The sequence below is a fragment of the Loxodonta africana genome, chromosome 21 (genome assembly GCF_030014295.1).
Source record: "Loxodonta africana isolate mLoxAfr1 chromosome 21, mLoxAfr1.hap2, whole genome shotgun sequence".
NCBI classification, from domain to species: Eukaryota; Metazoa; Chordata; class Mammalia; order Proboscidea; family Elephantidae; genus Loxodonta; species Loxodonta africana.
This window is the reverse complement of record NC_087362.1, coordinates 58955583-58980186: the sequence shown is the minus strand read 5'-3', so window position 1 is coordinate 58980186 and position 24604 is coordinate 58955583. Positions and strand designations below refer to the sequence as shown.

The 24604-nt window shown below is 54.6% G+C and overlaps 2 protein-coding genes across 2 annotated transcripts; one reads left to right on the top strand and one right to left on the bottom strand.

Moving 5' to 3' along the window:
• Positions 1 to 1656: 1656 nt before the first annotated feature.
• On the top strand, positions 1657 to 9278 carry SPMIP8 (sperm microtubule inner protein 8). Its single transcript, XM_003416280.3, has 7 exons — positions 1657 to 1879; positions 3284 to 3345; positions 3614 to 3788; positions 4231 to 4292; positions 4500 to 4564; positions 4950 to 4982; positions 6190 to 9278. The coding sequence occupies exons 1-7, from the start codon at positions 1657 to 1659 to the stop codon at positions 6218 to 6220; spliced, it is 651 nt and encodes a 216-aa protein (XP_003416328.2). The 3' UTR covers positions 6221 to 9278.
• An 8418-nt stretch (positions 9279 to 17696) lies between these two features.
• ZNF319 (zinc finger protein 319) lies at positions 17697 to 24260 on the bottom strand. Its single transcript, XM_064273974.1, has 2 exons — positions 24155 to 24260; positions 17697 to 22187 (listed from the first exon to the last, which is right to left on the bottom strand). The coding sequence occupies exon 2, from the start codon at positions 21932 to 21934 to the stop codon at positions 20177 to 20179; it is 1758 nt and encodes a 585-aa protein (XP_064130044.1). The 5' UTR covers positions 21935 to 22187; positions 24155 to 24260; the 3' UTR covers positions 17697 to 20176.
• Between the last annotated feature and the right edge of the window lie 344 nt (positions 24261 to 24604).

Genomic DNA, 24604 nt, shown 5'->3' with positions numbered 1-24604 from the left:
GTGGAGTATCATTTGCTAATCCCTGGTCTGCTGAGGTCGCTAGTCTCCCTGATCCCCTTACGGTGACCCTGAATACTGGTAGCCACTAATCTCCGACGCTGAAGATCCAAAGGCTGGTTAGCCCTCTTCCAGGAAGTTTGGTGGGGAGGGGAGAGCCCCCCCCAGTTTACAGATACCCCTAATGGCAGGACCTAGGGCCCTCACCAACACAGATAGGAGCCCTGAAGCCCAGAGAGAGACAGCAACTAGCCCAGGATCGCACAGCCTGAGATGGGCTAGGCAGCCATCCTCAGCCAGCCCTGGCATGGCCACCTCCAGGCAACCTAGCTCCCTGGCTGACCTGTCCCAAGATGCTCTGCCTTCACTGTGACCTGGGAAATAGAGCCTTTCACGGAGTTTGAAAAGGAGTGGCCAGTGCACAGAAGCCCGGGAGCAGACTCTTCTCCTTAGAGTCTGTGGTTGCCAGGGTTGCCAAGGAGCAGGTACCCTCATAATCAGGCTGCAATGGGCATTGTCTCTGCAGAATGTTCCTTTATTCTCCTGCCATCCCATAAGGCACTGGGGCCTGGCCCACCTCACTTCCTCGCTCTTTTCCCCAATGAGTAGTCAGAAGAGCAGGAAGTCCTTAAAAGCCTGAGCACCCAGGTCCTGTGCCTCACTGATGAGGTAGCTGCTATCAGGGTTGGTCAGAGCCAAGGAACCCTCTCTTCCCTCCTCCCAGTACTCCACTTCCCTGCTCCTCCCCCATGCAATCCCATCCCCTGAGGTAGCTTCCCCTTGCCGCCTTGCCTTACCCTGTCCCTCCTTCCTTCTGTCCACCTACCTCCCACCTCCAGCCTCTCAGAGGCTCTAACTCAGGTCAGGAAGAAAGCAATTTGCATTAACGAATTTTCACTAAGGTGTAAATGACTGAAAGGCTTCTAGGAATATCTGCTTTTTAAAGGGAGGAACTTGGTAACTAGCAATGTTTTTCTAGTTCAAATCTCTCCTGTCTCACCCCTTCTTTAAAACTTTTCTGTGTCTTCCTGTAGAATTTTAGGTAAAGGCCAGACCCAACCAAAACCCAAACCAAACCCACTGCCGTTGAGTCGATTCCAACTCATAGCGACCCTATGGGACAGAGTAGAACTGCCCCATAGAGTTCCCAAGGTGCGCCTGGCGGATTCGAACTGCTGACCTCTTGGTTAACCGCCGTAGCACTTAACCACTATGCCACCAGGGTTTCCAAAGGCCAGACAGCTAGGGCCAAAAAGTTCATATTAGTCACCCAAAAGCATCTGGCATACTGGACTACATTCTGCACCTGCCTGCTGCTGCCTCTTCTTGCTCGGAGTTTAAGTATAGACACAAATACTCTTTTAGATTGTTCTCTGACTGTCCCAAACCCCAACCCCTCCAACCTCCCACATAGACCCTCCATCAACCTCCACCACAGGCCTTAGCATATCCTGGGTGTGTGTCTGTCGGTCCTTCTGTTATATGGATGTCCCTGTCACCACACAGGGAGTTCCCCAAGAACAGGGCCTGGCACACAGTAGATGCTCAATAAATGTTCACCAAGTAAACTGGCATTGGCCCAGGTCAGGTTCCCAGGTGGAAGGGTGTCTGGTTGGCCTGAGCCCAGGGTGAGCCTCTCAGTACACTCTGCCCCCAGCCATGGCCCGCATCATCGACCTCGTGCCCTGGGACGATGGCTCCACCCACGTGTACGCATCCCCGGCCATCCTGCTCCCCATTGAACGGCAGCACAACATGCTGGCAGGTGTAAAGCAGCAGCTCTACCACCCGGTCCTGCCCACCCTGCGCCGCATGGACATGGACACCGTCAGGGCCTGCCTCTCCGATGAGCACTGTCAGTCCAGCACCTACTGCCGCAAAGGTCAGGCCACCTCGGCTGTCCCACTGCCTGCCGCAGGCGCCGGAGACCCTCTGGGCCTTTGTCAAAGGGGTGAATAAGTGTGAGAAGGGGAGAGGTCTGGGAGGGAAAAAGCCATAAGTGGCATGGCAAGGGGTTGATGGGGCCAGTCTCAGCTCTGCAACTCGAAGCCCAGAAAACTTCCAGCAAGTCACTTGGCCCGCCTGAGCTATTACAAACAATGCCAAAGTGGGTAACCTTCTACCCTCATTATTTCCTACTTGTGCAGCTATGAAGTAGGGTAAATTCCCAGAGGTAGGGCTGTGGGTGGGGTCAAAATGCATGTGTATTCATAATTCTGATATTATTGCTATTGGGTGCCATGGAGTCCAGTCACCCCATGTAACAGAACTGCCCGCATAGGGTTTTCTAGGATGAAATCTTTACAGGAGCAGATTGCCAAGTCTTTCTTCTGCAGAGCTTCTGGTGGATTCAAACTGTTAACCTTTCAGTTAGCAGCTGAGCACTTAAGTGCTTGTACCACCAGGGCCCCTTACCAAAAAACCAAAACCAAACCCGTCGAGTCGATTCCAACTCATCGCAACCCTATAGGACAGAATAGCTTTGCCCCATAGGGTTTCCAAGGAGCAGCTGGTGAATTTGAACCGCCAACCTTTTGGTTGCAGCCGAGCTCTTAACTACTGCACCATCAGGGCTCCTTAGATAATGCCATATTGCCCTCCATAGGGTGGAACCAATTTATACGCCATCAGGCAAGGTATGAGAGACCCTGTTTCTCAATAACTGCGCTAACTTTTCCATTGTTTCCAATCCGATAGGCAAAAATTTGTACCTTAACGTAGTTTAAACATAGATTTATCTTATTCAGTATTATTACTATGAATGAGGTTGAATGTCTTTCCATACAGTTAGGAGCCGTTTGTATTTCTTTTATTTGTGTGTAAACCACCCAGGCGTGTTGTTTACCCATTTGGGAAGGGTCTTGATTTCTAGGAGCTCTTTCTATAATTGGGAAATTGCCCCTCATCTGTAACATATTTTTCCCATTTGTCTTTTGACTTCTGTTGTATTGTTTTATGTCGTCAAAGTTGTCAATCTTTTCTTTAAGGCTTCTGGGTTTTAAATTAGAATTAGCAAGGCCTTCCTCACTCTAAGGTTATGAAGGAATTTGTCTGTTTTCTTCTAGTACACTTTTTATGCTTTCATTTCTTACATTGAATCTTTGATCTGTTTGGAGTTTCTTCCATTGTAAGGGGTGAGATATGGATGCTACTTTAACTTCAATTTTTTAAAGCTGTTAAATATTTCAAAAAATTTTTAACGCACAGTGTGGTCCAAACCTCCCCTGTGCAGGCATGTGACCACTGGTGGACAAGGCCCTATTCCCCTCTTCTCTTCTTTCTACAGATGAGTTTGACAATGCCCACTTTACACTCCTCGGCGTCCCCAACAAGCCCCTGCAGTGCTTGGTGAGTGTCCTTTGCTCAGGGGAGAGGACACAAGCCCCAGCCTGCCCCCAGCCCCCAGCCCATTGGGTCCTGGGCTCTGCTTCTGGCACAGACGCTCGAGAATTTAAGTTCACCTGCCTGCTTGTGACCCCGGCCCACCACTGGCCCTGCCTCGGGTGTCCCCTCGGTCAGATGGGCCAAGCGTCAGCTCTGGCCAAGGTGTGGTCAGGTACGGCCCCCTAGACTTCCACATCTACCGCGGTGGCCCTGACCCCCATCACCCTGGCAGGACATCACCGCCACCGGCCAGAAGCTCCAAGACAGGTACCGCGCGGGGAAGCTGGCGCCCATCGCGCCAGGCATCAACCGGGTCGACTGGCCCTGCTTCACACGCGCCATCGAGGACTGGTCCCACTTCGTGTCATCGGCCGGCGAGTTCAAGCTGCCCTGCCCGGACAAGAGGGGTCGGTCTGCCGGGCGCGAAGATGAGCTAGGGCAGGGCTGTCGCGACTACGGGGCCCGCGGGCAGCGGCAGGGGGCGTGGGCGCAGGGCGAGGTTCCTGGAGGGCTGCCGGGCTCCGGCAGGGACAGGGCGAGGGAGCCGGGGAGCAGTTGGAGCAGGAACTGCGGGCGGGACTGAGACCGGCTGAGGGCCGTGGAGGCGGGCTTGTCCTGGGGAGAGGGCAGAGCTGGGGCTCGCACCAGGCCGGAGGGGGTCCTCGGGGCCAAGGCTGGGGGCCGGACTCTTTCTGGGACCAGCGGAGCCAAGCCTGCAGGCGAGCTGGTCGGGCGGGCAGTTGAGGCGGAGCTTACTCTGGGGGCGGAGCTTGTTCTGGGGCGGGGCTTGTCGGGGGCGGGGCTTTCCGGGGCGGCCTGGGGAACGCAGAGGGACTTCTCTCCCCGCAGTCGAGAGCTTCAGTGGCTACGCAGTGCGGTACTTGAAGCCGGACGTGACCCAGAGCTGGCGGGTAGGGAGGGCTGCGCGCTGACCGGGTCCTCAGGGCCCGGGTGGGGAGCAGTTGACACGGGTCAAGAGGCCGAGAGCAGAGTCTCGCATCCCCAGGACCAAGGTCTCCAGCAGGGGGAGCTGTGTGGGGTGCAGGCGGGGTGTCCTCGTCCCTCCCCTACGGCCCCACCGCCTCACGGACCTCCCCCAAATCCCTCTGGCGCCTCAGTACTGCCTCAACCAGAACCCCAGCCTGGACCGCTACGGACAGAAGCCCCTGCCTGCCGACTCCCTGTGAGTGCCCCACACGCCCCGGCATCCCAGACCCAGAGGAGGGCGGGGAGGTCTTGGCTGCTCTCCCCAGTGCTCACCTAGTGGCCCTCGAAAATGTGCGAGGGAAAATTGATCGGCTCCAATACACCGCCAGAAAATTGCAGTTTCAGAATGAATAAATGTTTAATTCCTACCAAACGGAACACTTTTGTCACCCTTTCGGAGTGATCAGGTGAACTCCGTTAAAGCGGGGCAAATGTGCAGTGTAGTCCTTCTGGTGAGATGGGCGGGCACTCCTGGAACGGGAGTGAGGAGCCCGGCGAGGCTCGCCTCTCCCCACCTGGGCTCGCCTCTCCCCACCTCGGCTCACTCTCCCCACCTCGGCTCATTCTCCTCTTTTTTCCAGCAACGCTTTCCGACGCTTCGGCTCCCACTACAGGTATGGGAATGACTCCGTCCCCGCCCTCATCCGGCCACGCCTCCTCTAGGCTCTTTATCAGCCCCCCTCCCCCCACCCCCCATCCCCCGACTCAGCAGATTCCCAGACCCCCCACGGGGCCGGGGCGGGGACTCGCGAGGACTAGTGTCCTGGGTGATGTCAGGGGAGACGGAGCTCTTCCCTCCGGAGAGATTCTTGCAGGCAACACCCCACTGAGGGGCGTGAGGGAGAGCAATACACGTCCCACCTGCTTTGGCCCAGAAGAGGCCAAAAGGAGGGGGAGTTACTTGGGAGGAGAGCAGGGACCAGAAGAACAGACAGACATACAAGCTACGTGACAAAAACCCAGCACACACACAAAAAAAAAACCCGGTGCCGAAAAGAGCTGAAAAATCTGTCTCCCAGGATGTGGACAGGTGATAAGGGAGGAGGTTGGTGTTCCTGGCAGGGTCACCTTGCAAGTAAAGGCTTGCTGATGAGAATGAGCATGGGGGGTGGTGCAAGATATTCATTTTCCTAACTGGCCAGCTCCCATCTTTCTAGCCCCAACCCACCAGGCACAACCAAGCACTCCACCACACCTTTGCTTTGTGCTGTTTTAGTGCCTGGATGATCCTGTCTTCTCTGCCTGGGAAACTCCTACTCACTCTTCAAAGCCCAGCTCAGATGTCCCAACCTCCTTAAAGTCCTCCCTGACCCTCTGTCTCTTCTCCCTAACTCCCAGTTCACACCCCCTGCAACTGGTCACCACATTTATCCCTGTCTTATAGCACTGAGACTATTGCATTATAATTATTGCTGGGAAGTTTGCCTTTCTCACTCTGTATGCGTACTCATGGGAACACTGGTTTTTTGAGGGGAGGGATTGTTTTTTTACTATTTATAATGCATGACAGTAGGTTCACTCAGTGATTGAAAAATGAGGGAAGCAGTTCATGGTTGGGGATCAGTGGGAGAAAAGAATGAGGCAAACCAGAACTGGGGTGGGGGAGGGTAACTCGAAAACCCAGCAGAGCAGCCAAAATCAGGTGGAAGTAAATAGGGAGCCACCGAAGGCTCTTGAGCTTCAGAGAGCCTGGATGGAAGCTGTGTTGTCAGAGCCTCAAGGGCAGGAAGGTAGGCTTTGGGGGAAGGCCCAGGGAAGGACAGCCTGATTTTCCCCCAGGATACCCTGGAGTCCCCACCTCACCTCTGTTTCTCTCCACAGTCGTGTAAACTACCTGACCCCCTGGCATTAATCTGTGAAAAAGAGGCTAACCCCCAGGCTGCCAGATCATGCCACCTTAGGCCCGGCAGTGGGACAGAGGGTATACGGCAGCACCATTCATCTCCCCAGCAGTTCAGCCTGGCTAGAAATAAACTTAATACTCCCACAGAGGGGGGTACCCGCCCACCCCTGTGTGTCTCTGTGTGTGCGCGCCTGTGTGTGTGTGTGTGTGCGCTCACGCGCGCACGCACATGTGTGTGTGTTGTGGGGGCTGGGGAGGGTCAGGACCTCTGGATGAAGAACTTTGACCCTTACCTCCCCTCCCAACTACTGGGGGACTGGAGGGAGATATGGTGACCCCAGGTGGAGAGTCAGGGTCTGAGCCCCAAGGCCCAGCCAGGGCTGGGGTACAGGGGCAGGCCTGGGAGTGGGTTTTCCTTGTGTCCCCGTCCCCTGCTCACAGCCCCACACCTAAGCCTCCTCCACCTCAGACCCTGAATTTGGGCCCTAAGGAGAAAGGAGGGTTAGAAATGGATTTTTAGATGCCTCTCTCTGAGGCGCTCACCATACTAGTGTGCTTTGGAGAGCCTCCCTAGGGCCCAGAGTCTCCCTGAAGGGATGGAGGCAGACTCTGAGGGGCTGGCCAGGCCTATTGGCTCTGTTTCCCATGAAGCAGCAGGGTAAAGAGGCATCAGCCTTGATGGAGTCTCTAAGGCCATTCAGAGAAGAAAGTTCCCTGCTCCCCAAGCCACAGCCAATGAACATATCATCTAAGCAAAAAGTTGTCTGCTCTAAAGAAGAATGAAGAACACCAAAGACATAAGGTAAAGATGAGTCCAAGAGACAGAAAGGGCCACATAAAACAGAGACTACATCAGCCTGAGACCAGAAGAACTAGATGGTGTCCAGCTACCACCGATGACTGCCCTGACGGGGAACAAAACAGAGAATCCCTGATGGAGCAGGAGAACAGTGGGATGCAGACCTCAAATTCTCGTAAAAAGACCAGACTTAATGGTCTGAATGAGACTAGAGAGACCCCGGAAGTCGTGGTCCCCGGACCCTCTGTTAGCCCAAGACTGGAACCATTCCCGAAGCCAACTCTTCAGACAGGAATTGGACTGGGCTTTAAAAAGACAGAAAATGATACTGGTGAGAAGTGAGCTTTTTGGCTCAATGAGACTATGTGGGCAGCTCCTGTCTGGAGGTGAAATGAGAAGGCAGAGGGGGACAGGAGCTGGTTGAATCTCATTAAGGGGAGAGCAGCTAGGAGTACATAGCAACGTGTGTATGAGTTTTTGTATGAGAGACTGACTTGATTTATAAACTTTCACTTAAAGTACAATAAATTAAAAAAAAAAGTCTGCTCTACCTATGCAGCTCCAAGACTAGCCTTCTGCCCACCAAACTACCAACCCTAAGGGCCTCCTACAAAAGGAAGGCATGACAGCCCTGGGGGCTCCTGGGCCAGCTCCAGACTAACCCCACCCAAAGGGGCTAAGGAGAGCATCTCCATTCCTTAGGGCAGCCAGATCTTAGCTCCCGGTCTTTCCTGATACCCCATCCCTACTCCATCTTCCGGCAGCCTGCAGAACAGACAGGTAAATAGCCACCAAACTGAACAACTGACTATACAGGACTTCTGTTCCTGGGATCTGAAGGACCCATGGAACACCTCGAATCATATGCAAAGCCACGTGTCCACTTAACATATTGCCGTGGAGGCGATTCCGACTCATAGCGAGCCTATAGGACAGAGTAGAATTGCCTCATAGCGTTTTCAAGGAGTGGCTGGTAGATTCAAACTGCCAACCTTTTGGTTAGCAGCTGAGCTCTTAACAACTGTGCCACCATGGCTTCACATGCATGTGTCCACCTGCATGTGCATTTTCTATGGAAAGGCTCTTGGCTTTCATCTGGCTCTCAAGAGAGTCCGCGCCCACAAAGGTTAGGATACCCTGGTTTATACCCTCTCGGTGCTCTACGGCTGCTAACCAAGAGGTCAGCAGTTCGAAACCACCAGGCACTCTTGGAAACTCTATTGGGCAGTTCCACTCTGTCCTATAGGGTCGCTATGAGTCGGAATCGATTCGACGGCAGTGGGTTAGGTTTTTTGGTTTGGGCACCTATTGCAAACAAGGCCAGGGTGTCAGGTGGAAGGAATTTAAAAATTTAGCACCAGCACTCTCACTTTCAGACTCTGAGTTATACTATTTAGAACATATTCTCATGTGATCCATTATCTCCTCCAGGCCTTATAAGCACCTTGGAAAGTGAGCAGAACCAATGCTACTCCATTTCACAGATAGGAAAACAAAGGCCCAGATCAGGGAGTTATCTAGCCTTATGCCAGAGTGTTGATGGCAAAGCAGGAGCCAGAATCCAGGACTCAAAGCAAGTCTTAGCACTTGGCACAGTGCCCACATATAGTGTGTGCTCAATATTTGTAGACTAAATCTGTTCCCAAAATGGTGGTCTTTCTGCTGTATCTTGGATAATAAACAAGGAGAGGTGTTGTGGTGTTATTTGATATGTCAGACAGAGCCTGCCCGTTATGGATTGCATCCCCCAAAAATGTGTGTCAACTTGGCTAGTCCATGATTCCCAGTATTGTGTGATTGTCCACCATTTTGTCATCTGATGTGATTTTCCTATGTGTTGTAAATCCTACCTCTATGAAGTTAATGAGGCTGGGTTAGAGGCAGTTATGTTAGGGAAGCAGGGCTCAATCTACAAGATTAGGTTGTGTCTTAAATCAAACTCTTTCGAAATATAAGAATCTAGCAGTTAGCAGAGAGACAAGGGGACCTCTTACCACCAAGAAAGGAGCACCAGGGGCATAATGTGTCCTTTGGACCAGCGTGGCAGGGGGGTCCCTGCACTGAGAAGCTCCTAGACCCAGGGGAAGATTGATGACAAGGACCTTCCCCAAGAGCTGACAGGCAGAAAAAGCCTTCCCCTGGAGCTGCACCCTGAATTCAGACTTCTAGCCTCCTTGACTGTGAGAGAATAAATGTCTTCGTTAAAGCCATCCACTTGCGGTATTTCCGTTACAGCAGCACTAGATGACTAAGACATTTCCTTACAGACCTGAGGCTGTTTTTATCTTCTTTTAGGGGTGGTGGCCCTCACACAGAGATGAGGGTCATGGCCTGCATTTCTCTGTCCTCAGGGATGGGCCTCTGCTGACAAGGGGGCAGGAGACAGGAGCACAGGGAGGAGCAGATAAGAAGTGGAAAGCAGATCACAGAGCCTCTTCTTCCACCACATCCTGAGGGAAGAAACCCTTTCCTCCAAGCCCAGCAGGCAGCCCAGGCTGGCTGGAACCTTGGAAAGTCATTGGCAGGGCCTCCAGGGGTGTCAGAGCTTCATTCTGCAGCCTAGACTGCCCCCTCCAACATCACAGTCCAGAGAGAGAATGGGTTTGCGGGAGGATGCACAGCAGGGATGCTAGAGTCCTGGCCAATATGGGACTGGAGGTGGCCAGAGAGCTCCAGAGAGCACGCTGGGACACTGGAGAGGGGGTCCACAGTCTGGGGTTCTTTTCCTAGCCCTGCTCTGGCTACTGAGTGACTGGGCAAGACCTTCCCAGAATTCCACCCAGCAGACATTTGAACCCTGTGCTGGGGGCTGGTAGACACACCGACAAGATGCCAACCTGTCCCTGCCTTCAAGGTGCTTCCAGTTTGGTGGGAGAGCAGGCAGGCCCAGCGATTCAAACCTAAAAGCAGAAGGTGATAAGTGGGCACATCTGGACCTTGTTCCTCAAGCCCAAGATGCCAGGAATGGTAACATACACCCACAGTTTAATTAGAGATTTTTGTCCATCAACTGGACATTTAATCCTGACTTCATAAACATAAAACTGTGAGCCTAAGAATAAAGGAACTGCAGAGTAGTCGGACATAAACAAGGCTGATTTGGTACACACTCCCTATTTTTTAAGTGCAGAGCAATGTATTAAGCGCTTTGCAGGCCATCCCATGAGGTGAGTAATTTTAGACCCATTTTACAGATGTTGAGATGGGCTCAGAGAGGTCAAATGACTGGCCCAAGATCACACAGCTGGTAGTTGGCAGAGCTGGGAATTGAAGCCAGCCTGCCTGACTCTGGGCCTGTGCTCACGCATGTCCACCATACTCTACTGCCTCCTGCTGTGAAAGAGATGCAAGCCAAGAGTGGGGAGGAAACCAGAGGGGACTTCCTGGGGGTGGGGGCATCTGGCCAGAGCTTAGAGGGAGGATAGGATATCCCACCAGAAAGCTCCCTCAGAGCTGCTGACAGCAGCAGAACCTGAGGTTGAGAATCCCACCCAGAGGCCAAAGGCTAGAGGCCAAAATTTGGAAGGAAGCCCTTCACTCCCATCCAGCCTTATGGTTTCCCTGCCTAGGCCTTCCCTCAGCCTCCAGGGACTCTTTGTCCATCACAAACAGATTACATCGGAAATCTTCCCTGCAGCCACTACCTTGGGGACAGCCCGGCCTCTGTGTGGCTCCCATGCCTTCCTGGCCTGTCCCCCACCCACTCCCTGGCCCTGAGCCTCTACCCTTTACCCAAACACAAACCTACCAGCAGCTGTCTTGCTGTCTCCCAAACACCCCAGGCTCTTGTCCACTCCCAAACCTTTGTTCAAAGCCTCCCTTCTACCTGGAACATTTTTCTCATTTCTTCCTACCCAATTCCCCCTCCCCGCCCCTTTCTTCTCGGCAGGCCTTCCTCAAGTCCTCTTTTCTCCCCCTGCCCTCCCCCAAGACCAGGAGGACAGGGACCGCAGCTGTTTCAGGGGACTGACTCGGGGCCCCTTGGCCGACATGAGCTGTCAGGAACTATTGCGCTTACCAGCTCCTCTTCTCCCTCGAACTGGGTTGGGGCTCAGGAATGGGTCCTGGGGCCTCCCATTAACACTGATCTGGACTAATGGAAACAACGATTATAAAGTGATTTCGATTTCGACTCATAGCGACCCCCTGTGACAGAGTAGAACTGCCCCATAGGGTTTTTCAGGCTGTAATCTTTATGGGACCAGATTGTCAGGTCTTCCTCCCGTGGAGCCACTGGGTGTGTTTGAACTGCTGACCTTTTTGGTTAGTGCCGGAGTGCTTAACTGGTGCATCAGGGCTCCTTTACAAAGTGATGGCCATGTTTATTACAAAGTAACATACCAAGCACACATCCTGACCCTGCTGCTGGGCCTCCCGGATCCTTGAACTGCTAATTCCCAGTGCCCACCAGGGGCCTGGGGCTGGCAATGAGGGAAGGTTCTGGGGTGAGGTGAGGGCATGAACTGAGACAGGGTGGTCTGAGGTTCAGGGAGGACCCTAGCACATAGTATTTTGTACTAAGTATCAGCCCTTTAAGCATTTTTGGGTCTACCTCTTCGATTCATGAAAACCTCAAAACTGCTTCATCAGAAGTTCTTGCTTCAGCAATGCAAGGCAAACAGTAGGTGCTCATTAAAGGCGGGGGTGCAGACTCAGGGTGGGGATGGACACCCACATACACACACAGCCCTGTGGGCAGGGAGACCCCATACCTCCCCACCAGCCCGCTCCTTGACTTCCTTTTTGGGGCTTGAGGAGGACAGAGCTTTCTGAGCCCAAATCTTTGTAGACTGGCCAAAATCAATATGGCCAAGGCTTTTCCCGGAGGCGTGACCTTCAAAGAACAAAGAAACTACCGGCTTGAGGATGGGATGCAGAGTTTATTGTGGTCAGGCATGGCTCCAGAGAGGGGTGGGAGGTCCTGAGTGGATTTCCACAGCCTGAGTAGCCATGATCCCATCTGGGGCCTGCTCCACAGGAGGGAAGGAGGTGTGGGGGCTTGGGGGTCAGGATGGAGACTGGAGACTGAGAGGAGGCCTTCCAGAATGGCTTCTGCCTAGGGGTGCCTCTGCACAGACAGGAAGATGGAGCACGGTGGTTTCTGTCCCTCAGGTTGGCTGCCCCTTTGCCTGCTGGTGAAGTGATTTCCTACTCCCCTGGGCAGATCCGGTGCCGGGACCAGTCCCGGCCATTGTTCCTGGCTTCCTGGCCAGTGGAGGCTGGTTTAGAGCCAGAGCCCCAGGCCGCCATGGCTGGAGCTGGGGGCCTTCATAGCCCAGGGCTGTCCCAGCCCCACTGCCTATCCCCTACCTGTGTGTAGGTACCCAGCCCCCAAAAGTCCATGCCACTTTCATCATTACCTGTTCAGCTTTGGGCAGCCTCTGGACCTCTCAAGGGTCTGTACATGGGAACATTCAGGCCTACCCTGCCTACCTCATGGGACAGTGTGAGGCTCAGACCAGCTGGTGCATGGGAAGGTCTTGTGAACAGGGGTTGACATTCAGATGGGAGGGCTGGGCTGGCTCTCTCTCTCCTCTGAACTCTCAGTGCTCTTCCTTGTCTGAGTGGCTACAATGTACCAAACACTTCACATGGATAGAGTGAGGTGCCATTACTGGCTCCATTCATAGATGAGGAAATTGAGGCTCAGAGGGGTAAAACAACCTGCCCAAGGTCCTGGAGCCACTGAGTGGCAGAGGTAAGAATCTAGTCAGGTCTGATTGTGGTGTTCTCTCTTTTTTTTTTTTTTGGTGAAAATATAAACAGTCATATACCATTTTAACAGTTTTCACATGTACAACTCAATGACATTGATTACATTCTTCAAGTTGTGCAGACATTCTCGACATCCTTCTCCAAACTGTCCCATCACCATTGACTTATTAAACTCACTGCCCTCTAAGCTTCTCGTCTAAGCTTTTGAGCTGCTGTTGTCAATTTGATCTCACATAGATAAAAAGCACAATGCTCAAGGCAGGCATATGTTACTAATTAAGCTATTTTTTGGCTTAAAAGAAAACTTCAGGGGAGAGTTTTGGTTTAAAGTTCAAAGATTATCTCAGACCCATAGCTTTGGGGGTTCATTGAGCCTCAGTGGCCCCAGAAAGTCTGGATTCCATTGAGAATTTGAAATTCTATTCCAATTAATAATCAGGATTCTTCTATAGAATCTTTGATCAAAACAATCAGTAATGGTAGTTGGGCACCATCCAGTTCTTCTGGTCTCGTGACAGAGGAGGCAGTTGTTCATGGAAGTAACCAGATATGTACACCGTTTCCTCCTCCTGTTCCTGACTCTCTCTCTTCCTTTGCTGCTCCAGGTGAATAACGACCAATCGTACCTTAGATGGCCGCTTGCTAGCTTTTAAGATCCCAGGTGCTACACTATGAACTAGGCGGTAGAACAGAAGCAATATTAGGCCACCTGACAGGGATGTCCTTCAAAACTATGACCCTAACCCTACTGACTGAGGTGTTCTTAGCTATGACACAACACCACTGCCACCATGTCCATGAGTACAGGCTCAACTCCCAGAGAGCAAGGTCATCTGCAGTCTCCCCGTAAGGCCTAGCAGAGCCAACCACATAGCAGGAGTTCAAAAAAAGCATCAGACGGTCCACTTGCTGGGAAAGCCCTTTGGCTACCTGCAGGTAGTGAATTACTTAATATAGCCCTTAGTGATTCCCACACAATGATTGGGTGGGACTATTCAAATAAAGGGTGTGTGGCCCACCAAGGGGACTGGACAGCCTGCTAATAATGTGTGTGGAACATTCGTGGGGGTAGGACCATGTAAATTAAGTGTATGGAACCCTAACGAGGGGATGGTAAGTTTTGCCATCCCACTAGATTTTAACTGAGCCATCCCAGAGGCTGGGAATTTAGGACTTCACTACGGTCAAGAAGAAAACCCTGGTGGCGTAGTGGTTAAGAGCTGTGACTGTTAACCAAAAAGTCAGCAGTTCAAATCCACCAGTTGCTTTTTGGAAACCCAATGCGGCAGCTCTATTCTGTCCGATAGGGTCGCTATGAGTCGGAATCGACTCGACAGCAACGAGTTTGGTTTTGTTTATCATCAAGAAAGAAGACCTAGGAGTGGAGCACATCCCTTGGACCCAGGATCCCTGCCTGCACTGAGAACCTCCTAGACCCAGGAGACAGAAAGAACTGTAACACGAGAGTTGATGAGAAGTGGCGGCAGAGAAACGGCAGCAGCAGAACCAGGATACTGGTGTGAGAGAGTGCGGTGGGCTTCCTGGCCCATAGAGCAAGGAGGCTACAGTGGCTGTGCTGACCCACAGAGCAAGAGAGCTGAGAGCCTTTGGGCAGGAGGCTTCCTGGCGGAGTGGGATGCCTCTGGGCATTTATCGGTATAGCTGCAGAGCTTTGTAACACTCTCCTGAGCAGGGCAAAGGCCAGGCCTGAGTGGGACCAAGGGCCAAGGGTTGAGAGAGGTGGCCTGTCCTCAGGGGATTGAGAGGAGCCCTGCACAGCTGAGAGGAGCTGAGAGAGCTGTCCTGCACTGAAGAAGGGAGATTTTGCCTACATGCTTCCTGATCCTGATTCCAAGTTGTAACCTGTTACTTCCCTAATAAACCCCATAATCGTGAGTGTGGTGTATGAGCTCTGTGTGGCCATTGCAGTGAATTATCTAACCCAGCAGAGAAGTAGAGAGTGCTGTGGAAGGGACAGCTGGTGTCAGAATTGGGAAAGAATTTGGAGACAGGAGATATGCCTGACCTCCACTTCATAGGAATCAGCCTTGGGCTGTTGCCGATCCTTGATTCTGTCTCCTTCCCCTTGTGAAGTCAGACAGGGAGGTCTGACAACGCCACCACACCATTTTTACACCACCCCACTTGCCTTGGCACTGACCTCTAGGACCCGGGAGAATGGTCCCTGGAGTGGCACCCCTTTACCCTAACTTTAGAATATCAAGTTCATGTCAGCCTCTCCCTTCTTCCTCCACCCACCTCTGTCACCCCCAACCCAGGCACCACCCTCTTCCCCATCCTGTCAGTGACTGGGGCAAGGGGACTGATCACCTGGAGACTAAAGAAGACAGTATTAGTGTATAGCCCCAGCACAGAATCTGAGTTCCCCCGTTACAACGCTCTGCTTGAGAGAGGGAGACTCTCATCAGAAATGGGACACAGGAAGCTGAAGTCATCCCGTAGGCCAAGTTCGCCAGGCAGGTAGGTGGCAAAGGTGCCTGGGCATGTATGGCTAGGGCAGCAATTCAATCCCAGTTTGTGCTGTTTCTCCCACTTGCAACCAAGAGAGACCAGACTGAGACACCGAAGGGGAACAGGCTGGAGGCCAGGAGAACAGGGCAGAGAAAGGGGACACAGGCTGATGCTCTCACCTTCCTAGAAGCGGAGCATCATGTCTGTAAAGTTCCTAAGAGATCAGGGGTAAAGAACCACACTTCAGACAGGTCCCTTGTTACCAAATGGCCAGAACTTGAACTGAGCAACCGGCTTCTCAGGGTAGGGCTCTATCCATGACCCTGGCTGTGGCCCAGGCTAGATCCCAGAGTCCCAGAGCCAGGTGGGAGCAGCAGGAGCCCCACTGCTTTGAGCTGGGGTTGGGGGTGGGACAAAGGAAGAAAAGCCATTGTAGGTTCCATGTGAGCTCAGCCATGCCCAGCCAGGGCTCCTCCTGCCCCAGCACAGGAAGCACATGGAGGGCACGTGTGGTGTGATGGATCAGCTTTATATGGGCTTTCTCCCTATAGTCTTAGAATAGTCACCAAATAATTGGGTGGGGCTATGCAAATAAGGTGAATGGAACCCTAAGGAAGGGATTGGTCAGTTTTGCCATCCCGCTAGGGTTAAAAGAGAGCCAATCCCAGAGCAGAGGGGCACCTCACTAGCAGAGGCCTATCTACAGAAAATGGCGCGTAGGGCAATTAGTGTTAAATTGCTGAATGATCTCTCACAGCTGGCAGTGGAAACTGTGGTGGTAAATAGAAACTGCTCATTGGCACCCTGCCTTAAGTGACACCCAGGGCACACACGTGACACCCAGGACACACACCATACCTGGGTTCCCCCCACCCCAGTTAGGCCTCTGCTCACTACCACCAAGAAAAGCTAGGAGGAGAGAACATCCTTTGGACTCAGGATTCTGTGCTGAGACTCTCCTAGACCTAGGAGAAAAAGAGAGAAAGCTGTAATGCCAGAAACGACAAGAGACCGTGAGAAGCAGCGGCAGAGAAATGGCAGCAGCAGAGGCAGCAGAACCAGGAAACCGGCAGGAGACTACAAGGTAGGATTCCTGGCCCACAGAGCAAGAAAGCTGAGCGCCTTTGAGCAGAAGGTTTACTGGTGTAGCGGGGTGCCTTCAGGCACTTGCCGGTGGAGCTAGGCTTGCAACCCACAGAGCTAGAGAGCTGAGTGCTTTCAGGCTGAGGCTTACTGGTGGAGTGGGGTGCCTCTGGGCACTTACTGGTGGAACTAAAGGGTTTTGTAACACTTGTCTGAGGAGGACAGAGACCAGGCTGGCCCTTGAGGCCAGAGAGGCTGAAGGCTGAGAGGCAGAAGGCCAGGGAGACACCTGCCTGTGGGCACAGCCAAGCTGCCCTGACCAAAGAAGTGTATCCTGAGTCGTTCCTGATCCTGAATTGTAGCCTGGTATTTCCCTAATAAATCTCATAATCATGAGTATTGTCTGTGAGTTCTGTATGGCCATTGCAACGAATTATCTAACCCATCAGAGAAGTACAGAGTGCAGTGGGAAGGACGGCTAGTGTCAGAATTGGTAAAAAGGTTGGAGAGAGGAGGTACGTCTGACCTCTGCTTCATAGGAATCGGCCTTGGGTTATTGATCCTGATTCTCTCTCCTTCCCCTCCTAAAGTTAGAGGAGGCCAGATGCCCCCAACACACCACCATTTTTATAGCATGCCAATGCTTTCCAGCATCTCTGTGAGCTGGGTGGAGTTTTCCTGAGGTTACACAGCCAGAAAAGAAGCTGGGGTTTGAACCTGGCATAGATACAAGGGGCGCTGGTCATCCTCTTGCTGAGCAGTGGACCACAGGCACCATCCTGTGGGAACAAACTACATGGATTCTTAAGGGCAGCAACAAGAGTGTGGTGTCTGTGTCAGAGATGGGGCTCCCCAGCATTCCGACTAAGCCTTCTGCACCCAGTGTCTGAGCCCCTGGGCATGGGTAGCTCCTTGCCCTCCTGACCTTCTAACCTCCCTCCCTTCCCACCCTCTCCCCAGGGCAGGGTGCTCTTCTGATCCGTCTCCACAGGCTCTCGGATGCTCAGACCTGGCTCTTTCTCCCTCTTTCTCCCCACCTACATCCTCACCTTTGAGAAATGGAAGGGGCCCCAAATGCAGTTGGGCCACTAGGTGGGCAGGGGTGATGGTAAAAAGAAAAGGTGCGTAGAGGGGCTAAGGCGAGGGTGGCTGAGCTGGGCCTGCAGGTGGGGCAGTGTGTGACAGGCGAGTGTAGGTGGACAAGAACAGGTGGTCCTCAGAGGTGGGGCTGCCTGGGGATGGGGGAGGTCCCTTGGTTTCCCAGCAGAGCTGAGCAAGCTCTCAAGTTTAACAGGCCTGAGGCCCAGCTTCTGACCCTCCATCGGCCACTGGTCTCTCACAGCCTGGCTCCCTTCTCAGGGGCTGCACTTAAACTCCAAGGAGGTCAGGAGGCTGCAGGCCCATTCCTGTGAGGCACCTTTCCCAGCAGAGCCTCCATACATGAACTTATTCAATTCTCACAATAACTAAGATGAGTGTTAAACTCTCCATTTTACAGATGAGGCAACTGAGTCTCAAAGAGGTTAAGTGATTTGCCCAAGATTCCACAGCCAGAACAATTGAAGCTCAGGAGTCGAACCCAGCCCTCTGTTTCTACCGCAAGCCTACTGCCTGGCCTGAGCACCCCACTCTCCCCCTCCGCAGCCCATTCCCCTGTAGAAGAACGACCAGAAAAAGTTGTGCTTTGGTCTGTGACAGTCAATGTCTTTACTTCTAAAGAGTACATTGGACTCACTATATATTAACATCAAAAGTGGCTACCTAAAATGGAGTCATCCTTTTTAAAAATCCAAATTCTGATTTTTATATAAGATCCAAAATGACATGAAATTAAACTATACAATATAATGAATGGTATAACAAAATGCTTTTAGAAAGCAAAATGAAAGGAAAAAATTAGCAGTTGGGACTTTGTAAGCTTGGGTTCCATGTCTTTTGAGGCATTGTGACCAAGAGCCAGCGCCAAGGGGGGAGGAGCCGTCCCTCTGTGGGCATAGGAGGGGGACCCAGTTAGATTGAGGAGGCATATGTGGGCTTTTCAGACTTCGTAAGGTGAGAGAGAGGCAAAGGAGCATTTCCCTCCTTCTCGGGGCCCTTGGTGCACTGGTTAAAAGTCTTCTTTCAAGACCCATGACCAGGGAGAGGTAGGGCTGGAGGAGGGCAGGGAGCAGAGCTGGGTTCAAAATAATAACCTGGATAATAAATGTCCCTCTGGGCTTCCCAAGGGTGCCTGGGTGGCATAAACGGTTCGCTATCAGCTAACTGAAAGGTTGGTGGTTCGAACCCACTCAGAGGTGCTGTGGAAGAAAGGCCTGGTGATCTGCTTCCACAGAGATTACAGCCAAGAAAACCCTATGGAGCAGCTCCATTCTGTAACACATGGGGTCACTGTGAGTTGGAATCAACTCAGTGGCAATAGATTTGATTTTGGTTTTTCTGGGCTTCCTGAGGAGGGGCCAGGTGAGTCTGTGGAGGGCCTAGGCCATCCAGCCGTGGCGATTGACTCCATCTCCCTGCCAAGTACATCATCTACTTCTGTCCTTCTTCCACCACCCATTCCCTAAGCCCTGGACACCTGAGGCTCCTTGAGCTCTGTGGGCAGCCAGAGATCCAGAAGGACCCTAGAAGCACCCAAGGGAGAATGCTCTGGCCTTGGAAATAGCTGGATGTTGTCCCAGGCATCCTGTTAGCACAAGGCCCCTAGGGTCCAGGCCAGCAGTCGGACTGACTGGCTGGGGGAAAATTCCCAGGGGCTGGGAGGGCACCTGGGGTTAGAGGCTGTTCCCAGCCACACCCTTGATGCTTTGGCTCACATAATTTAGGGGAAGGACACTTGTGTGTTTCTACTGAGGAAACCCTGGGCTTGCCTGCTTGCTCCTGGCCCCAGTGGTCTAAGAGTCCCCTCCTCACACACCACTTCTGTCTGGCTGACAGCACATTGCCCAGCACTGCGCCAGCGATGCTGCAAAGGTCGGAAGGGTGCTTCCAAAACAGCAGAATCAGCCCTCAGCAAAAAGAGGCCGCCTTTGCTCCTTTCCCCCGGACGGGACCAGCCCCAGCCAAGGGTGTCAGAGGACTTCTCTGGCCCCCCTCTGCCTGGGCCGGCCACTCTCTGGGTAGACCCAACCCTGAGACCTCAGCTGGTACATCTTGCCCGTCAGATAACCTGCCAGGCACAGGCATCCCAAGTGGGAGCAGACAAAAAACATGTGGCTCACTGCCTGCCCTCCTGGTCCCCAGGACCATGTCACAAATCTGGCCTGCTCCCCCAAACAGCAATTTGAGGGGGGTTGCCCTACATCCAAGGTCCCTGGGTGGCACAGATGGTTTGCACTTGACTACTAACCTAAAGGTTGGGGGTTCAAACCCACCCAGAGGTGCCACAGAAGAAAGACCTGAGAATTCGCTTCTGTAAAGATTACAGCCAAGAAAACCCTGTGGAGCACTTCCACTCTGTCACATACGGTGTCGACGACACGAGTCATCACCGTGACAACAGGTTTGGTTTTGGTTTTTGCCCTACATCTGACTGCCCTCTGGGTGCGGGCCCTTCTCCAGGCTCTGCCGTGGTCATTCTCTTTCCTAACCTATCTGGTTTCTAATCAGGCTGAAAGGGGTCGGGAAGGTTGGGCTGGCATCACCCCCTCCTTGGGGTGGGGAGAGGTCACTTGACTTCCGGTCTGGCTCCAGGTCCCCTCAAGAAACCTAATCCCATGATGTGAAAGAGGCTTCGGGAATCAGGGCCAGCCACAGCAATCAAGCTGCCCCAACCCAGGCCACGGCCAGGAGTGTCGGGCAACCACCCCCCCCCCATCTGCCCACTGCCCTCTCTGTGCTCGGGGACCTTGGAACACCAAGCTGGGTGGGAGGCTGGGCCTGTGGGGGCCCCTGTGAGCTTAGGGCAGGCAGGCGGCCACCTGGTAGGCGCCCTCGGCGGCTGCGGCAGCTGCGCTGTGCTGTGCGCTGTGCTCCTGCAGCAGAGCCACGTCCAGGAAGCGCTCGCCGCACCACACGCACTTGAACTGCTGCTCGCGCGCGTGCACACCTTGGTGCTTGTTGAGATGCTCACGCTGCTTGAAGGCCTTGTCGCAATTGGGGCACTTGTAGGGCTTCTCGCCCGTGTGCACCCTCCGGTGCCGCTGCAGGTCGGACGCGTACTTGAAGCGCTTCTCGCAGTCCAGGCACTTGAGCGGCTTCTCACGGGCTGGGTCACAGCGGTGCTGCACGAACTCCGAGGAGGAGAAAAAGCGGCGCTCGCACAGGGTGCAGCGCAGGGGCTTTTCGGCGGCCGCGCAGTGGGCCAGCTGGTGCTTCTGAAGGGCTGACGCCCGCTTGTAGGCCTTGTTGCACACAGGGCACTTGAAGGGCCGCTCGGCAGCGCCGGGCAGGCACTTGTGCCGCAGCAGCTCGGCCGACTGGTCGAAGCCCTTCTGGCACACAGGGCACTTGAAGAGGGTCTCGAGGGTGTGTACGTGCTGGTGGTAGAGCAGGTGGCTGGGCTGCCCGAAGCCCTTCTCGCACAGGCCGCACTTGAAGGGCTCCTCGGTCTTGTGCGTGCGCCGGTGCCGCATCAGCGCGTACTGCTGCTTGAAGCCCATGGGGCACAGGTCACACTTGAAGGGCCGCTCGGCGCTGTGCGTGCGCTCGTGCTGCCGCAGGTCCGACGGCCGCTTGAAGGCCTTCTGGCACTCGCCGCAGCGGAAGGGCCGCTCCCCGCTCGGCGTGCACGGGTGCTGCAGCAGCTCCGACGACTCCTTGAAGTGCAGCTCACACACGTTGCAGCGGAACAGGTGGTGCTCGCCCGAGTGCGCGTACATGTGGCGCACCAGGTGAGAGCGGTGCTTGAAGGTCTTTTCGCAGACCGCGCACTTGTAGGGCCGCTCGGCGCTGTGCGTGCGCTTGTGGTGCACCAGGTGGGACGATTGGCTGAAGCTCTTGTCGCACAACGTGCACTTGTACGGCTTCTCCCCCGTGTGGATCCGCTCATGCCGTGAGAGCTCCGACAGGTGCTTGAAGGGTTTCTGGCAGATGGAGCAGCTGTAGGGCTTGTCCGTCTGTTCAGCAGTGGTGACAGTAGGTGCCGGGGGCAGCGCCGGGGCAGCGGTGGCCGCTGGCTCAGCCGCCTCTGCTGGCTTGTAGGTCTTCTCACAGATGGAACATTTTACCAGGCCGCCGGCACTGCTGTGTGCGCTGTGGTGCTGTGCCAGCGAGGTGAGCAGTGAGAAGCCCATCTTGCAGACACCACAGACAAAAGGCTTCTGTTCCGCCTGCACACACTGGTGCTCCAGCAGGTCAGTGGCCTGGTGGAAGATCTTGAGACACTGGGTACACTGGAATGAGCGGTCGTGGCCCGCCAGGCACTGGTGTTCATGTGGGCTGGACAGGTGCGCCAGGTCGTGCCCACACACCCCACACTTGGGGCTAGGCTCACCTGCCGCCTGCAGGGGCGCGTGCTGCGGGGGCTGCAGGCCTGGGTCAGGCTGCAGGAGGATGCCATAGACGGCACAGCCCAGGGGGTTCTCGGCCGTGCCTGTGGGCAGCGTGTGCTCAGCCAGGGCTGGTGGTGGCTCTGCATGGTGCTGAGGCTGTGGAGGCTGTGGCTGCTGTGGCTGCTGCGGCTGCGTCTGTGGCGGCTGCTGCCAGCTTTCTGACATGCTTGGGAAGATGAAACAGGGTTTGGAGAGTAATGGCTTCAGTTTCCCACTTAAGGTGACTCAACCCAGAGAGAAGCTGCCCAAGTTTGGGGATGGACAAGGACCTCAGACAAGGCACAGCAGAGGGACTGGTCAGAAGTCCCAACTCATGAAGCAAGAAGTCAGACTACAGGGCTCTGTGGACTGGACAGAGCGCTCTTCCGGGCAGGGTTCCAGCATGCCAGGAGGGATCCGCCTTCCTTGACGATCAGTTCTGTGGAGAAGAGAGAAATCGTGAGCATAGGTAGGAAACACGAACAGCCGTTCCCTGGACCGTCCCCGTCCTGCGTGCATTCACCACATGGGCATAAACCACCTTAGGGAAGGGCGAGACATTCAGGGCTGGGAGATTTGCCCCCTTCACACATGATCAGAGATGTCCACTGGCAGCTCAGCTCCTCTAGGCAAAGGGGATGGCAGAGGTCTCCCACTCAGTCCCACCCACTTCAGTCTCCCATCCCTGGGCCTGAGCTGAGCGTGTCAGCCTTCCAGAGTTCCCTCCAGCTCTCTGCCAACCCTCTTTAATCAGGTGTCTCACCGGTGAGAGACTGGACTCATAAGCCCCCAGTATAGAGAAGCTACAAATTCTCCTGCCTCTACTCACGTTCTATGAGTCACAGTATCCAAAAAAATAATTTTAGTAGTATAAACATTTCACAAATAAATTTTTACTTGGAAGCCCAATGTATAAGATAGATAAAAGCACAGGGGCTCCGGCTGACACTTCCCTGGATTGCCAGCTCCTCCCTCCCTTGCTACTTCGAGCCTGACTCAGGACGACACTGCTTGCTCAGGGGACCACAGCAGCCTGCTGAGTAGAAGAGGCCAGACGTCCCAAATCTGAGACCCAGCAGCAAACTGCCTCTGGCAGTCAATATTTAGGACAGCTGCATAGAACCGAGGACAATTTCAAAAACCCTCTCCAGTGAGGTGCTGGGCCACACCCCTCAACTATGCCCTAGCCACCCATCCTGACCACATAACAGGTATGGGTGGCCTTGCAAGGACCTGGGCCAATGGATGATAGGGGCTAGACGATAAGTTCCCAGATCCACCCCCCCAACCCCGCCTCCATGTCCATGTCCCAGAGCAGCAAAACAGTCCAAAATCATCTGAATCTCTCTGATGGTGTCAAGGCCTGCAGGAAAATACAGGCAAATCCATGGGGTTGCCTCCACAACGTGGGAAGGAGCATGCTATCCCCAGAGTGTTTCTCCTTGTCATGTTTCCTGAGACAACCCTCTTCCCTTGCTGCAAGGCTGAACATTCCGGGTACTCAGCGGAAGGTAAAGGAGACCCAGCCTAGGCAAATCTCTAACTCACCACTTTGTGGCAGCACGAGGTAATGACAGCAGAAGGGAGGAACTTTTAGAGTCAGATGCAACCCACTTCCAGGTTCCCAACTCATCTGCCTCTTACATTTAAAAGTTTGTAAGTTTTCTAATCAAGGGAGAAGAAGGAAGGGGCTGCCTTCACAAGCCAGCCTGGCCTCTAACTGTTCCACCAAAGAAATCTAACAGTCAGGCTAAAAGCTGTCATCCTCAGCATCTTCCAGGAAGATTGGAAGGAAAAGACCTGCTGCTCCGGGCAGAGGCAGCAGGTTGCAAAAGCAAGTGGATACCAGTCCGTTATCTAAACCTCCCCAGGAAAGAGGGCAGCTGGGCTGTGGTGTGCGCCTTCTAGGTCTGGCTGAGCCAATCCAACTGTTTTTTCGGGCGTGAATGGCTGCCAGACCGAGGGCCGCTCAGCCTGAGCCCCTGGCCCCACTGGCCACCCGGGCCCTCCACCTCTGAAAGGTGCAGCTGGGAGGCCTCTTTGGTCACTCCCAGAAGGGAGAGAAGAGGGTAAGGGAAGCCCCCACCTGCGCCCCACCCCAGCCCTTCCTCTTCCTTAGGAAATCGCGTTGAAAGAGGATCGCCTCCCCGCCCGGCCCAGCTGGGCTGCCTCCTGTCAGCCCTGCCCGGGATAGTGGACCACTGTGTCCCTCCGAGGGAGGACCCAGGGCTGCAGGCCGGGCCCAGGAAGTGGCTGCGCGCGGAGGCCGGGCCTGGGCAGCCCAGGAGCTCAGGAGGCCACCGGGTCGGACCAGGAGGTGGAGGGGGCAGCCAGGCCCTCTGGGAAAGGGGCGCGGCAGGCAAGGGGACGGCTCCCAGCTGCAGCCCCGGGCGCCCCGCCGCTCACCTGCTCCAGGCCGCCCGCGGGGCCGGGCGCGGGTAGAGCGTGCGGGCGGCAACCGGCTGCTCTCACGGCCGCCCCTTTATTCCGGCTCCATCGGCGGCGGCGCGGCCTACGCGCGCTGCCAATCCCCGGCCTCGCGTAGCGGCGGCGGCGGGCCCGGGGGCGGGGGACTGGCCAGCGGCGGCCAGGACGGAAGAAGCGACGCGCGCGGCCGGGGCGGCGGGGCTGGGGTGGAGGAGCGCCGGGAGGGCGGGCGGACGGATGGACGGCCTTGCGGAGACAGGCGGACCGGCGGGCGACGCGGGGGCCTGGGAGGCGGGGTCGGGGGAGGAGCGGTAGCCCGGGCGGCGGCGGCGGCGGCGGCGGGAGGAGCAGGCGGCGCGGAGCGAGGCCGCCCCCTGCCGGGGACCCCGAGGCCGGACCGGGCCGGGCGGGCATGCAGGGCGCGCGGGG

What these genes read in the sequence shown, in the direction of transcription:
- SPMIP8 (XM_003416280.3), top strand. Translation starts at nt 1,657, where the DNA reads ATGGCCCGCATCATCGACCTCGTGCCCTGGGACGATGGCTCCACCCAC. An exon ending in ACAAGCCCCTGCAGTGCTTG is followed by an intron (nt 3,346 to 3,613) that starts GTGAGTGTCCTT and finishes TCACCCTGGCAG; the next exon opens with GACATCACCGCCACCGGCCA. An exon ending in CCCCTGCCTGCCGACTCCCT is followed by an intron (nt 4,565 to 4,949) that starts GTGAGTGCCCCA and finishes TCTTTTTTCCAG; the next exon opens with CAACGCTTTCCGACGCTTCG.
- ZNF319 (XM_064273974.1), bottom strand. Translation starts at nt 21,934, where the DNA reads ATGTCAGAAAGCTGGCAGCAGCCGCCACAGACGCAGCCGCAGCAGCCA.